At 34.4% G+C, this 16,977-nt stretch overlaps 1 protein-coding gene across 1 annotated transcript in view; it reads right to left on the bottom strand.

The window, feature by feature from the left end:
• Positions 1–16,977, bottom strand: part of LOC143229444 (protein qui-1-like) — a 147,726-nt gene that overhangs the window by 84,441 nt on the left and 46,308 nt on the right. The window contains exon 2 of the mRNA XM_076461781.1: positions 7,787–7,945. Coding sequence (XP_076317896.1) covers positions 7,787–7,907 — 121 coding nt within the window. The 5' untranslated portion in view covers positions 7,908–7,945. The remainder of the gene's footprint in view (positions 1–7,786; positions 7,946–16,977) is intronic.

Raw genomic sequence — 16,977 nt, 5'->3', positions numbered from 1 at the left:
TTTCATGACAAGAAGACAACTTGGTTTTCATACCACACCAGCGACGTACATTTGCCTCACTCGCTGTATACTTTTTTACCGGCTGTACGATTCCTAAACTGTTCGGTGCACAAAATAACTTTTCTTTGAAATCTGGCACCATATGTAAAACGCTTTCCTATGGCTAAAAACGCAATAAAAACAAAAGCACAATAAAATAGCGTCTGAACAACAGGAAAGTCCGACAAAGACTGAAGACGGTGATATTCAACTACACCGCTAGATGCTCTGATATCGGCAAATTTGACGTTTCATAAGTGATTTTTTTTTTCAGTCTTTGTGAGCTAAGTTCTTTTTAAAATATAGTCCAAATTTTTGTTTAATGCAGGATGTTTTCGAAAACCTTTGTTGTTTGAGGAAAATGATATTTTCGAGACTTTCAAAGAGAGAAAAATAATACCTCGAATTTAAGACGCACCCTAATTTTAAGTTCCAAGTAATACGGTATGCGTTTTAGTGTTTTCTGAATGTGTTCGTTTTGTGTATAAGGTACAGTCAGATTTCTGAATAACTGACAATATGTCCAGATTGTTTTAAAACATTTTTCTTGCTTCTTTTACAAGGTTATTGTTCATGTAAGCATGAGAAATGCAAGTGTTGCTGATACTGTTTTTTTTTAGATTATTATTTCAATCATTTACATCAGTTAGTGGTACACTAGTCTGAGAAACAAGAGATACTAAGTTCGATCTTAAGTTATTTAAAACTTATAAAAGGGAAGGATTGTAGTAGCAAAATAAGTTATCTAGCCAAAATGTAGTTTGGTAGCAGAAACCTGAACTTAACACTTTAGTTCAATCATGATGTAGTATTCACTTGATATTCAAAACATTGTAGGCTCGTTTCCCAGTTGAACAACAACAAAAAAAAAAACATTAATAACCACAGAGAAAATGAGTACTTTGTTTATAAAAACAAACAAACATGTTCTAGCTAGGTAGTCTGAATTACTAAAAGTGTTTTTTTATCAGCCAGCACTAACTAAAAAATAATACTTTAATTCAATTCGTAGAGCGCTCTCTTGGCATATGAGAGATAATGGATTAGATTCTAAATTATGTAAAATCTTAGGTAACCAGACATGTAACGTTTAAGGTGATTGTAATTTCAGGACAGAGTGCTATGTACATTGTACAACTTTAATGAGATAAGTCTTTAGAAAATGCAACACGTGGCTACACTCTTACCAAAATGACGTACTAGTAGATCGTACAAGGTAAATACCACTCTGTTAGCGAAAAGTCTTAAAATTGGAAGATTTATTTGTTTGTTTTGAATTTTGCGCAAAGCTACTAGAGGGCTATCTGCGCTAGCCGTCCCTAATTTAGCAGTGTAAGACTAGAGGGAAAGGAGCTAGTCATCACCACCCACAGCCAACTCTCGGACTACTGTTTTACCAACGAATAGTGGGATTGACCATAACATTATAACGCACTACGGATGAAAGGGGAACATGTTTGGTGCAACCGGGATTCGAATCCGCGCCCTCGGAGTCGAACCACTTAACACGCTTGGCCATGCTGGGCCCTATATTTTGTTGGTAAATAAACTATACTTCAGGTATATTAGTATTAAAAATTCAAATGACTAAAAAAAGTGAGTCTAAGATATTTGATTCTAGAAAGATCTATTTAAATAAGAAACCTATTTCAAAGCTGTATGGCTAATGATTATAATTTCTCACGGTGTGTATTAGAAAGACAGATTTCAGAGCCGTAGGAAGCGGTAAGACCAGACAGATTATGACTTCACTACTTTATCATGGCAACTATAATTACAATTTATAGTTTATTGTGTAATGTATTAAAACTTGTTTCTCTTAATTTAATGCATTACGTTGTATGTATGCAGTATTTGTAGTTAAAATGGCTCAAAATTCAATATCACAGCATTTTACCGTCAAACATTTCTAGGGAAGCATATCTCAGACCCCCACAAGAAATAATAATGTGCCAAAATTGTTTCCTACGGCAATGGATTCCATACATCACAATTGTTTGTATGAAACGAAGAATTTAAGTTTCTTGACAGATTTTTGTATGCATATATAATCTAAGTCTGACCCCACCGTCTTCTGCTGAAGATTTTACTTTGGAAACTGTAGTCCTAAGAACAACACGAGGCCTAAAATGATTGTTCTTATAACATGCAATTAAGGTCAACATATTTTGTGCCAGTATGGTTTCCAGTTTATGCTGTACATGAAAAACAAGTTCTACTGTAATAATTCTCTGTCTAGAGTTTATGATCGTTCTTGGACTTTTGCTTTTCCAAGAAGAACATTTTCTCTGCTGTAATACGTAATTTTTATACGTTGGTTTACTAGTAAAGATCCAACAAAATAAATTATTAGGTTTATATTTACTTTATGGGCTAGCAACGATCTTAGTACAACTCCTCGATTTCGTTAAATCGGCGAACAGTAACTTTAATACGAAGCCTGTATTTACTAAGATTTCACAAACGCACTTCCTTAGCTACTACTACTTCCACTAGAAACACACGTTAAGGTTTTTATTGGCTGTAAACGTTTCCTTGGTGCAGACATGAGCGATTTGGCCTTGGAAATTTTGGAGGATATAGTTATAAACAGAAGTGATAGTACTAATAGCGAACCTCAACACGAACGTTCATCTAACAATATATGAAGAAAATAAACTCTGCTACAATAAACATAAAATTTAAGCTTTTATTTTGTAAATCATTATATATGTGTGTGTGTTTTCTTATAGCAAAGCCATATCGGGCTATCTGCTTAGCCCACCAAGGGGAATCGAACCCCTGATTTTAGCAAATTTCGTTAAGAATTCTACTTTTGAGACGAAAATATAAAATAATAAAAGCAATCTGCCCTAAGGTAAAGTTTTTTTCCACACATATTCGAGCTTATGTCTCATTTTATTACTTTCCTTCAGGGCTCGGCATGGCCAAGCGTGTTAAGGCGTACGACTCGTAATCTGAGGGTCGCGGGTTCGCATCCTGGTCGCGCCAAACATGCTCGCACTTTCAGCCGTAGGGGCGTTATAATGTTACGGTCAATCCCACTATTCGTTGTTAAAAGAGTAGCCCAGGAGTTGGCGGTGGGTGGTGATGACTAGCTGCCTTCCCTCTAGTCTTACACTGCTAAATTAGAGACGGCTAGCACAGATAACCCTTGAGTAGCTTTGTGCAAAATTCAAAAACAAACAAAAAACAATACTTTCTTTTAGAATATTATTTTCTTCCTTTCTCGGACCAATTGCGATTTTTCATGTCATTGCAATTTTTTTCACTTCTTTCTTTGTGCTGTTACTATGGAAACAGTTACTAGAGATGAAAAATAAGTGAAACGTAAAAGCTAAGGAACATCTAATGTTAAATTATATCATTTTGTGCACGGTATCAGATGTGCATTTGCACAGTGCCGAATTCCTGCTATTTCGCAAGGAAAAGATAAATAAACAGCTTGTGGAGTAACTAGCGTAAAAATGGAACAACCTTTGGAGTAACAAGGATAAGTGTTTTCTTATGGTAAAGTCGCATCGAGCTATCTGCTAAGTTCATCGAGGGGAATCGAACGCATGAATTTAGCATTGTAAATCAGTAGATTTAATGCTATTACCAGCGGGGGACGCTAAAAATAGCACGCATTTAAAGATAAAAAGGAACAACCTATGGAGTAACAAGGCTAAAATGGTCCACGTAAAAAGACAAAATGTCATATGGAAATACGTAATTAAATATAACAAAGTTATTTTGGTCTCAACTCCACCATATGATTTGTGTCGTATTTTAAATATGATTTAAATCTTGTATTTGAAAAACAAAAATATCAGTATTTTTGTTAAACAACAAAGATTTTCCCCAAATGTTTCAGTTCGTTACATTTGAATTTTGTTAGGCTTTCTCCTTGAAAATGTGTGAAAACAACTTGAGTTGTGCAACAAGCTCTTTAAAATAACAAATGCAATCACACCACACAAATTAAATAATTGTCATCAGGTTTTCAAATAAAAAAATATTTCTATAACTAATCAGAATTAGCCACTTGACTGGGAAGTTTCATATAAGAATATTTTTATATAAATATTCAAACATAATTATCTTAAGAAAGTTGTAATGTTACATTTTCCAGAACCATCGATGACAGACTATAACATATTACAAAATCATTTGACTGATTCTTAAATTATACGAAGAGGAAGCCTTAAAATAAGTAAGCGTTAATTTTTTATAATTAAAATATCGAGTATTTTTTTCATATACAGCTCATATTTTCCAATACGAAAATAATTATATGTAATATAAACACATACTCTTCAAAAAAAGAAACGCAAAAGGGATATTTTTTTATTTTAAAGAGAAATATATGTACTAACGTTACAAGCTCAGAGTATGTGATGTTACACGCGTTAAGGCACTGATTGTCAAACCAAAATGACAATAAAAGTTGTGCACTTTGAAAACAGAGGAAAACATCGGATTTTTCGCCAAAACGCATTCGTGTCCAATAAATTTGTTTGAGAGATCTGCATGTTCTGCAAGTACAACATGTGCAAAATCCCTATAAAAGTGACGGGTTCTCGGTTTCCATAGCTCAGTGTTAAGCCACTGACACGCAATACAGTTACGCCAAGACTGACTGAAGCACAATGCAACAACGCCATTGGTCGCTTGGAAGCAGGCAAATCTTGATCAGATGTTGCCAGAGCTGTGAATGTCTACCCAAGCAACATCAACAGGCTATGGAATCGTCACCAACAACATGGATCAACTCGTGACCGTCCACGATCTGGCAGACCTCGTGTGACCACGCCCGCACAAGATCTCTATATCCGGTTACGTCACCTTCGGGATAGGACTACCAATGCAACGTCTACTGCCTCAACCATACCAGGGCTGCGTAGGTTTCCGATCAGACCGTACGCAACCGTCGACGAGATTCTTAGACCCCATGTGCAACCCATCATGGTGAGCGTCAACGAGGTTTTCAACATGACAATGCCCGTCCTCACACAGCCCGACTCACCACTGTCTTCTTGAGACATCACAACATCAACGTTCTTCCCTAGCCCTCCAAATCACCAGATTAAAACCCCATCGAACATCTTTGGGACGAGTTGGACCAACGTCTGCGACGGCGACAACCTCAACCGCAGACTCTACCTCAGCTTGCAGCAGCTTTGCAGGCTGAGTGGACAGCCATTCCACAGGATGTGATTCGTCATTTCATCGCTTCCATGGGCAGGAGGTGCCAAGCAGTTATTGATGCTCACGGGGGGCATACTCATTATTGACGTTGAGTGACGTTAAACTTCACCTAGTGAGCGTGGACTTCACCTTTGCAGACTTTGGATGTTCAGCAGTGAATGTGCAAAGTTTCAGACATGTCATACAGAACTACCCGGAATAAACTTGTTAACAATATGTCTCAAATTTTGCCTTTTGCGTTTCTTTTTTTGAAGAGTATATTTATAATACTCTTTATAATATTAAATAAGAATAAGCTTGGTCTTAATTAAATGACCCGGCATGGACAAGCATGTTAAGACGTTCGACTCGTATTCCGAGGGTCGCAGTTTCGAATCCCGGTCGCATCCTACATGCTCACCCTTTCAGCCTTGGGGGCGTTATAATGTGACGGTAAATCCAATTATTCGTTGGTAAAAGAGTAGCCCCAGATTTGGCGGTGGGTAGTGATGACTAGCTGCCTTTCCTCTATTCTTACACTGCTAAATTAGGGACAGCTAGCACAGATAGTCCTCGTGTAGCTTTGCGCGAAATTAAAAAACAAACGAACTAAATTAAGAACAATAGTCTTCGTTTCCGTTAATATTTTGCCTTTTGAAAACAGCTTTAGCTATTTACATTAGCTTAAAATATTTCACAAGTGATATGTATATTTTGAGAGGAACGTATGGTTTTCTAACAAAAATTATTGTTATTTTAACGATTCATACTTGTGCCATTGCATAAAACTATCGGAGAATATTATGTTTAGTCTAGTCTTTTCAATCTTCCTGTTATTAAGCCTTTAACACAACTTTCTTCTGGATGGTATAACATGCATTTTTTAAAAAGTAATGCTGTATGCTCAGCACATTTGTTAAAATTACAAACAGTAAACCTGTAGAAAGAAGAATCTTGCGTGCTGTAGATGATTATATAGACGTCAAGTAAGGAATTTCCTGTTTTTCATTTATGTTTAGTTACTTTATTCTCTACTGCTTACAAAAGTACTGTTGCTATTTTTAGGTTGAAGGAACATTTTAATACTTATGCGTCATCGGGAAAGAAAAAACTGGTAACTAAGTGATAGAATAATATGTTTAGTACTCAAAAGGACAACACCACTGGTTTGGTTAATAATATCAAAGAAAGCAGATGGCAACACATCCAAAAAGAATTTATTATTGGTTTAAAATTAGTATGCTATAAAAGAGAGAGAGAGAGATGGGTGTTTATGTAGATTTATATTTATTGCAGGTGGGAGGCGAATAAATGCTCATGGAATTACGTACAGCACAGATAGGATATGCTTATGCATATCAAAAGTAGAAGAGAAATGGCTACTCATGAAAATAAGTAAGTGTAACAAAGAAAGGAAAGTAATGACTATTAATAGAATTCAGTGCAGTAAAGAAAAAACAGGAATGGCCATTAATGGAATAAAATGTAGCAAGAGTAGGAGAGGAATGGCTATTAATAGAATAAGGTGTAACAAAGAAAGGGAAGGAATGACTATTAACAGAATAAGGTGTAACAAGGAAAGGGAAGGAATGACTATCAAGAGAATAAGGTGTAACAAAGAAAGGGAAGGAATGGCTATTAATAATATAAGATGTAAAAAAAAGGGAAGGAATGACTATTAATAGAATAAGGTGTAACAAAAAAAGGAAAGGAATGACTATTAATAGAGTAAAGTGTAGCAAAGAAAGAAGCTACTTAAACTTAGCAAAGGTGGGAGTGAATACACATAAGTGGCATTAAGTTTACCGAGAGGAGAGCTCCTTGGATATTTGTAAAGTTTATGTGACGAAAATTTGAGAGTTAAAGCACATGTTGCATCTGGTGAAGTGTTTCATTGATTTTAATTAATATTTTGGAGTTTGCGTATCTATATAGAAGTTGGCTATGACATGAAAATCAGAAATTTTATTGAAGTAATATACTTTGTATAAGTAGAGAATAATGATATAAATACTACTTCCAATATCTTCGTTTTTGAAATATTTTAGCGTTATTGTTTTTTCAAAAAATATTTTGTGGAATGTTCGTTCCTTATTATGCACAAAGATACATGATGGGCTATCTGTACTTTATCCACCACGGGTATTCAAGCTTGTTTTAACCTTAAAATACTTCTCGCTTACCGTTGGGTCGCTGCGGGTACTTCTGTGGAATTTGAAATACTGTAATAAACCACATCTCTGTAAAACAGAATCCGTATTCATATTTTAATATTGAAGAAAGCAAGTATGTGTAACGTTTCGAGAAAGATAGAAGCCCAGATCAGACTATATTTATGAGTTCAGGAAACCACCAGGAAGACTACATAAAAAGATAATGAATTAAGTTGCTGGTAACATTTTATTTGCTACATTCACTACTCACCTGAAAGGTTATTCGGTAAGGGCGTCACGTGACTCTTTTTGATATTGTAATGCTTCAACGGTTTGTTTGTCTTGATTAAATATTTGGAAGCTGTTTGTGTTTTAAGTACATTAAAGCTAAAATTTATATAGTGAGGGCGAATTCGACTTCTCACCTGATTTGGTGGTGCTCACAAAGATTTTGACGACTCGAGATGGAGGATCTGGTACATTTGTCAGATTTCCGTGAAGGACAGACTGAACAATATCGTCCTGGTCGAGAAGGAAAAGAGCCATACTGGAAATGTTAGCGACAAACTCGTGAATACGTCATTCTGCAAAGAGAAATAAACACTTTCTTTCGAATCAGTCTGGGATAATAAAACGCTTTTATCCTGTTAAATATCATATATTCAGTTTAAGATACGAAGGTAAAATCTATCTGAAATAAATTACATCAGATAAAGGCTAGTCACTTTTATTTACCCTTTAATGAAAATGTTCTTGGATATAATTTTAATTGGTCAAATGATTAGAAGTTACAGAGTAGGCTACCTGAAATAGTTAAATAATACATATTTGTTATCTGATAATAGTATATTTGTTGATTCCATTATGAGTTGTAGTTTTAAATATTACCATCACTTGTTGGATATTCTTCTTTCGATACACTGGAATCCTATATCTCAAAGGATTTAGAAGGTGGTAAATAATTCGGAAATCTCTTTTTAATTATGTGTTTGTTTAATAGGAAATTAAACCAATATTTTCTATCAGGCTTAATGGATATATAACCACTTCCTTCAGCAGGCGATCTAGTATATTAATATAACCTTTAATGGAAAATATATATTTTTCTATTTCTCTGACAAGTTTGCATTTCTCTGATCAAATTTATTTTTCCTTCAGTGATTTCTGATAAATAACACGTTCAGATATCAGGATTAAGTAGCTATAATTTTTATATTTATAAAAGAAGTTGGCAAGTGTTGTTTTTTGCTATGTAAATTTTCCAGAACTATTGTTTGCTTTCACTTACATAACAAAATTATCTAAACATTCCAAGAGAGAATTATCGCTTCTCCCTTATTTGTAAAAAAACAAAAGTACTCGTCCCCAGTGGCGGGAAAATTTAAGCTAATCTAACAAAAGTATCCGTCTCCAGTGATAGGAAACATTTTAAGTTAATCTAACAAAAGTACCCGTCCCCAGTGACGGGACAATTTAAGTTAATCTAACAAAAGTACTCGTCTCCAGTGATAGGCAACATTTTAAGTTCATCTAACAAAAGTGCCCGTCCCCAGTGACGGGAAAATTTAAGTTAATCTAACAAAAGTACCCGTCTCCAGTGACAGGAAACATTTTAAGCTAATCTAACAAAAGTACTTGTCCCCAGTGACGGGAAAATTTAAGTTAATCTAACAAAAGTACCCGTCTCCAGTGAAAGGAATTTTGTTTTTTGTTTTTGAATTTCGCACAAAGCTACTCGAGGGCTATCTGTGCTAGCCGTCCCTAATTTAGTAGTGTAAGACTAGAGGGAAGGCAGCTAGTCATCACCACCCACTGCCAACTCTTGGGCTACTCTTTTACCAACGAATAGTGGGATTGACCGTTACATTATAACGCCCCCACGGCTGAAAGGGCGAGCATGTTTTGCGCGACTGGGATGCGAACCCGCGACCTTCGAATTACAAGTCGCACGCCTAACGCGCTAAGCCATGCCGGACACTCAGTGAAAGGAAACATTTTAAGGTAATTTAACAAAAGTACCTATCCCCTGTGACAGGAACATTTTAAGTTAATCTAACAAAAGTACCCGTCTCCAGTGATAGGAAACATTTTAAGTTAATCTATCAATTTAAATTATTTCATATACATTAAGATGATTAATTGTCTTGCATTCGTAAGTTTCATTTAATTACAAAGACATGAATTACTTATGTTACTCATTCCGAAAATTAATTATTGAGCATTTCACTCATGCTAAGAGCCGTTCAGTAACACCCTATGATAAATCTACATTTTTATTCTTTAAGTTACGTCACAATTTGAAATTATAGTGTGATTACTTCATAACAATTTAATGTAAAATATCTTGCTTGTGAAATAATATTTGACAACATCATTATTCACACCTGTTCTCCAGTCATTTCAAAATTGAATGTTGAGCTTTACCTGCGTACACGTATTTTCAAACGAGAGAGAAGCGAACGCTCTTACAGACATCATGATTCGCAATATATATATAAGTAGAAAAATGCTTATGCCTTATTAGTTGAAAACGAGATACAAATATATTAGTGGAGTCTTTTCTGATTTAATTATGTTAATCATCGAAGTAAATACCTCAATTCTAACAATAACACTGGCTCTCTGGCACCTATTTAACTGAACTGTTCAGCAAATAACGATTTAACTTGTGTATTAAAACATACTCCTTTATTTCAGGATGTAATTGTACTAATTTCTATTATTGTTATTTGTTTGCTTGTTTTGGAATTTTGCACAAACCTACACTAAGGCTATCTGTATTAGCCGTCCTTAATTTAGCAGTGTAAGACCACAGGGAAGGCACTTAGTCATCACTACCAATCGCCAACACTCAGGCTACTCTGTTATCAATGAATAGTGGGATTGACATTATAATACCCCCACGACTGAAAGAATGAGAATTTTGGTACGACAGGGATTCGAACCCCTGATTCTCAAATTACGAGTCGAATTACACAGCTATCTGACCATGCTGGATTCTGTTTGTATTTATTTTAGCGTGACTGTAGGTGCACATAACGCTTATACATTGTCATTTGTATAGCAACTAAAAACGTTATTTTTTAGAAATGGTGTGTACGGTGCTTTATTTTGACGTAAGTCTGTATAATTAGTTATCTGCTCTGTGTCTATGCGAAGAAGCCACGAACACTAGCGTTATCAGTCTTTAAGCTGAGCCATTGGTAGACCTAAGTGAGTGAAACACAAACAGATATACATAAAATAAATTATTTTCATGTCAGTTTATATGGTACTTTTCAGAAAATATTTAAGTTAATTTGGTAACTATGAGTTTCTATATTTCATTATTTTGTGATTTTAATTTAATAAGTTTGATTTTGACATTCAGCTTATTGTTTAAGTAATTTAATAACAGATGTTTATAATATCCTGAGAAGAATGAATATGGCATTGCTATTTTGAATAATGTGTTAAGCTTGTAGTGACTCAGATAAAAGTGAATTAAAATTAAAAACGTCTATCAGTTAAATAAAAGTACCATAACAAATAAATGTAAATTGTAAAAGCTCTTTAAAGATTAATACAAAAATTAAGAGACAAAACCACTGTAACTCATACTGTTACTTAGATAACGTTATGAATTTAAAGTATGATATTTAATATGATGAAACTGAAGCTAGATGTAGTGCACCAAAGTATTACAAGGACTGTTAATTCCACCATGTTTTATTTTGGAAGGACTGATAAATTAATTATTGGTTATATAAGAATAATGTGCGACGTACCACAGTTCTACATTAAACAAAGCATGAGATAGGCGTGTGTGTGTGTTTTCTTATAGCAAAGCCACATTGGGCTACCTGCTGAGCTCACCAAGGAGAATCGAGCCCCTGATTTTAGCGTTGTAAATCCGTAGACATACCAAGGCCCGGCATGGCCAAGCGTATTAAGGAGTGCGACTCGTAATCTGAGGGTCGCTGGTTCGCATCTCTGTCGCACCAAACGTGCTCACCCTCCCAGTCATGGGGGTGTTATAATGTGACGGTCAATCCCACTATTCGTTGGTAAAAGAATAGCCCAAGAGTTGGCGGTGGGTGATGATGACTAGCTGCCTTCCCTCTAGTCTTACACTGCTAAATTAGGAACGGCTAGCACAGATAGCCCTCGAGTAGCTTTGTGCGAAATTCAAAAACAAACAAAAAACAAAGAAACCATAGACATACCGCAGTACCAGCGGGGGGCATGAGATAGGCATGGCGGTAGAAACTTATCTATAAGTTAGTTTTGTAGTCAAGTAAATAATATATACGTAGTGTAATTTTACAAACAGATTAAAGAACCAGCGGAGATAAGAATTATTACTATGATATTCGTTTTGGCACTGGTTGCCTTACACGTGAGACTAATAACCACAAGAACAGCAGAAAATGTGCTACAGCATTTATTTCTGACTGAGTTGAGGAGAAATTCCAAACGGTTGAAAACAAAGTGACACTTAACCTTAATTTAAGAATAATCATCAAAGTGAACGAATACATATATTGGTTGTTTGTGCTGCATTCTGGCTTCTGTGCTCAAGAGAGTTGTGATTGATTTAAGCTGAATAAATATTCAACTGAAACTATGCAAGTTGAAAACCACCCAGGAATCGCGATAGCGCTATCTTTTCCAGCGTACATGCGATAACTACGTTATGAGCATTCCATAAGAAGAAATAAGAAAGACATTGCCCATTTATTGATAGAGTGACTAAACAGGAACTAATGGAATACCTGATGTGTTTATACCGCTGAAGAACCGGAACGTGTCTTGAAAATACTGTATTAGATTGGAACTATCTTCAACTTGTTACTCTCACACGTTATTGAAGAAATGAATGTTGGCATATATAGAATAAAAACGGTATAATTCAATATATCTAATTATGTTTGGAAAATAGATTCATTAATACGAGCAAGTATTACCCATATAAAAGGGCAGTGTATCTAAGACATTTCAAGTAAGTTCCGTTCAAGTCTATAAGGTTATTTCATTAATTAAGTAACACTTAAAGAATAAACATACTCGTAAATGTAAACAATCTTTTAGCAAAGAGTTTGGATATTCGACTTACGTTTGATATAAAATACAGAAAATAAAAAAATGTGTTTCTTTTGCAGTTTCGTGCAAATCTATCTACAATTTTTGAAGTTATAACATGTCTATATCTGTTTGTCTGTGATTACGCACCATGCTACACACTGAGCTGCCTGTGCTATGCCTATAACGGGTATCGAAACCGGGTTTCTAGCGTTGAAAAAAGTTAGTCAATATTATTCAATTCTTGAAGTATTTTTTTCTGACCAAACAATGAATACGATCGCCACTCTTTGGGCAAACACATGACCCCAAAGGGAAGATTGTGATTTTATGACGATGGGAAGCTTATCAATAATCCCCAACCAGTCTTGATATATGTCCCCTAGTCTATGTCCCCCCTAAAGAAAAGTAACACATATGCTTTTATTTTGTTTTCATTGTTTTATTAGTGGCTGGATTGAATAAGAAATTAAAAGTATGATTCAAGTAACATAAAAAGCTGCAACTTAAAAAGTATTGTTATTTAGTTATGCATCGCTAAACGTTAAGCTTTATACACGTTTTCATTATTACTGTAAAATTTGTTGCTGAATCATTACAAGTATGACAATTTATCTTTAGGGAAATTAGACTGACAAGAAAAGTGTAATAGACTGATATATATATACATACAGTACTGTACAAAAGTGCTAGGATAAAGTAAAACAACAAATTCAGGTTAGTTTAAAAAGCAATGGAAAGTAACTCACATGTGAAACCTCAAAATTTTATTAATCTTATATTTACTACAACAGAAACTCAGTGTAAGTGTTTGAGTTCAGCAGACAGTTAATATCTTATGCGCCTCCTTTTTGATTTAATAATTGAAGATATTGGGTATCGTTACAACATACCTAATCAAAGTATCCTTTGGGAGTTTACTCCAAATGTCTCTAATGCATTCGCATAAAAGTTTTCCGGAAGTAACTTTTAATTCGAAAGTGTTTAATCTATCAAATCGCAGATCTGCTCAACTGGGTTGAGATTGGATTTTAGGAGGAACATTGCATCACTTGAATGACTCCAGCTGTTTCTTTCTTAGGTAAGTAATTTCTAGATAGATTGGAGGAGTGTTTGTGGTCATTACCTTCTTGGTAGTAGAATTCTTTACCTATAATACGAAACCCACTGGGATGACAGATCAGTATGTAATAGTACTTGCACTGGTTCATTATTCCATCTATTCTGCAAATATCTCCTATCGCCTCAGCAGATAAACATCTCTAAGCCATCACACTGCCTTCTCCATCATTCATGATAGGAGCTATGCATTGAGGTAGGTATCTTTCACCTTTCTTCCGCCTGGCGTATAACCAACATTTTGAACTAAATATTTCAAATGTGGACTCATTTGTTCATAACACCTATTTTTGCAATTGTCAATAGTCCAATTTTTGTAGCTCTTAGCATATTTCAGTCTCTTGACAATATATAGCGATCGAAATAAATATTTTTTTTTTTACCTGGCACACAACTAAATATTCCATTCTCGTTGAGTCCTTTTTACACTGTAGATCTGGACATCTTTCTGTCATTTAATATATGGTTGTTTATCTCATACTTGAGATCAGTAGCAGTATTCCTTTTGCTCCGAAAGCTGCATAACCAAAGATACTTAACATCAGTTTCACTAAATTTTAGTATTTTGCCTATTTTTTCCTGTTTTAAAGTTTAACTATCTAAGATGTTTGGGGGGATATTTTGATACTGCACCAATTTGTTGGATAATCCAACAAGCATCATGTAAAGCTTTTATGCAAACTTTCTACTATACTGACAATTTTCTACGTTTTTGTGAGTCGTGGTATGACAAGAAAACGTAATATATAGTGTTGAACACTCTTTTTATTAATATTTATTTGTGGAGCCCTATTAAATTGATTTCTTATAGCATATACAAGTACCACATCTTGCTAGATTCTTTCAATATAATTAATACACTGCATGGGATACCACGACAGTTATTTCAGGCCCTAAATTTGATCAGAATGTTCATTCAAGCAGAACTCTTATGACATGCCCTTGATAAAAGTATATGGGAATTCTTAAGAATGATAAGTATTTACGCCCTGGCTCAAACAAAGATTAGTGAAGCATTACCATAGTGTTGAAATTTACATCCTGTAATGGTAAGGAAGAATTAGTTCCATCAAATGGAAAGAATGACAAAATATTCTCTTGTCTAAATACTATTGCACAATACTGTATGTATACATATGAGTCTACATTCATGGCTTTTGTGTATTCGTTATTCATATCGACGAAAAGAGGAATAAGGAAAGAAACGTAGGAAAACTGTTTATATTAATTCAAACAGAGAAACAGCAGAAACGTGTCCAGAGATTAATATCTATAATGTTATGGTTACACAGATTTAAAGTTTTTAAAAAAGTGACTAATCGTTAGTTAATTATATTTATTAGAATTCTCAATATACAGCCTGAATGAAACGTTACAACTAATATTTTTAAATTTTCCCTCGTTTTTAGTTATTATTTTACCTCGTGTAAAAACAGGAAAACTATATTTTAACATCTGTTAAAATGTATGACTTTGCTTTCATTTTTTGTAAGCTATGCTCAGTCGATTTTCAGAAAACGTGTATATATAAGGATATAGGTTCGAGCTTCTGGCTGTCACTAAAAGTTAATCATTATATATATATATAAGTACGATCACAGTTCGTATTCTACACGGGGATGAACATGCGAAACATATCTGAATGGTTCATTCTGGAATTATATGGACTAAAACGATCTGGTTGAGGAAACATAAAGACGTGTTATAAATAAGTCAGGCTTACGATGTGGGAATACAAGCGGAAATGTCAGTTGTAGGAGCCCAGTAACTGAGCAGTTGATGTCGTTATAATATATTAGAAAGTACACAAGAAACACTGTTTGCGTCATGTGTAAGACCGTATATAGCCATAACCATTTACTTAAAAACAGTGCAAAACATAGAAATATTTGTACCTCGAAATATTAGAGCACGATAATTCTGTATTAATCAAGCTCATATCCAAAACAGCATAGAGAATATAATATTCTCTCAACATTAATGAATGGTCGTTGAGCCCTCCAAAACATAAGGTCTACCTGAAAGCAAAAGGGTAGTGAGTAGTATTTTGTATCGATACAAAAGACCTTATGTGTTTTGTAATATTTTCGAATAATCCGTTTTGAAAACAAGCTTTCACATCGAAATTGGCCAAATACTTTTATTTTACACTTTTCCGCATTCGTTGAAGTAATTTTGCAGTACTGAATAGGGTGGAAATTGTAAAAATAATTTTTTTTGGAAAAATTACTAAATTTCCTTTTGGAAATGTCTACAAAAATAAAATAAAACAATAGCAGGGGAGACGTGCAATAACAACAATCACACACACCCACAAACTATACAATTAGATGGTTACCAGTAGTGGGGAAGTCTATGTAGTTTCGAAGGAATCAAGAATAATTTTAATAAATGAGAAGGTTAAATAGAGCTAGTTTTGTCTTTTTATAATCTCGTTCTCGTAGTTGAAACAACTCAGAAGAAGAATGATAACATGCAGATTGAGAGGCTTCCTTTTTTTATTGGATCGCTTGACTTAATTAACTTTTAAAAATGGGTTAATTTCTCAACTGTGTGGTTTCGGTTTCTTTTTTTCTTTTTGGTATCAAGCAAAATGACCATGGCCAATTTCAAAGTATAACATAATCAATAGAAATTTTTCGTAATGAACGAGATAGTAGAAACAATGACAGCAGAAACTAGGCTTAAAAGTTACAAATGTTATTTGACTGTTGGAATTAACAAAATAAGCTTAACTTCCGCACAGGTGTTCTATTTCGTAGCATTTAATTAAAATGAGTAAAGATGATAAAAGTATCGTTATTTCTGTCAGTCAGTCATTAGACACTAAAATAACGTCATGTAAGGGATGCTAAACATTGCCATTTGTAATGACAGTATAACGTGTCCAAGAACTAGAAATATTTTTACTCCTAATTTTGGTTTATTTACTCTTGAAACAAAATACTTTCAGGGACTCTCAGGAAGTACATTTATTAGTGAATAAATATTTTGTTGTAACTGTAGCATAAGCTACTCAATGACTAAATATTGCGAACAAACAGAATATAGAAGAAATATTAACGTTGGCTGAACCAGGAACACTAAGTCGGCAACATCTACTGAACTCGTCATATTGGCATTGTCATTAAGAGCATGCTATCTTTAATGAATATCAACTGTTATCTTAACACGTTACTACCTCTTATTTTATAAACTATCTTCCTATGTGAACCAAATCTTAGAGATGTCATGTGGGATATGGCTATATTTACGTATAAAGTTTTCCCACAAATCGGATTTTTATAGATTCTGGATATCTTACACGAATGAATAATTCCGTGCTAACAATTTTTACAATTGCTCGGTACTAATTTTTTGCCAAATTGAGGAGAATGTTTGTTTTCTCAGATTATTAAAGTTAACAGATAGGATAAATGAAATTTGTTACTTCAGT

This window comes from Tachypleus tridentatus, chromosome 10, assembly GCF_004210375.1.
Source record: "Tachypleus tridentatus isolate NWPU-2018 chromosome 10, ASM421037v1, whole genome shotgun sequence".
Classification (NCBI taxonomy): domain Eukaryota; kingdom Metazoa; phylum Arthropoda; class Merostomata; order Xiphosura; family Limulidae; genus Tachypleus; species Tachypleus tridentatus.
Note: the sequence above shows the minus strand (reverse complement) of the source record. Positions and strands in the feature narration are given on the sequence as shown.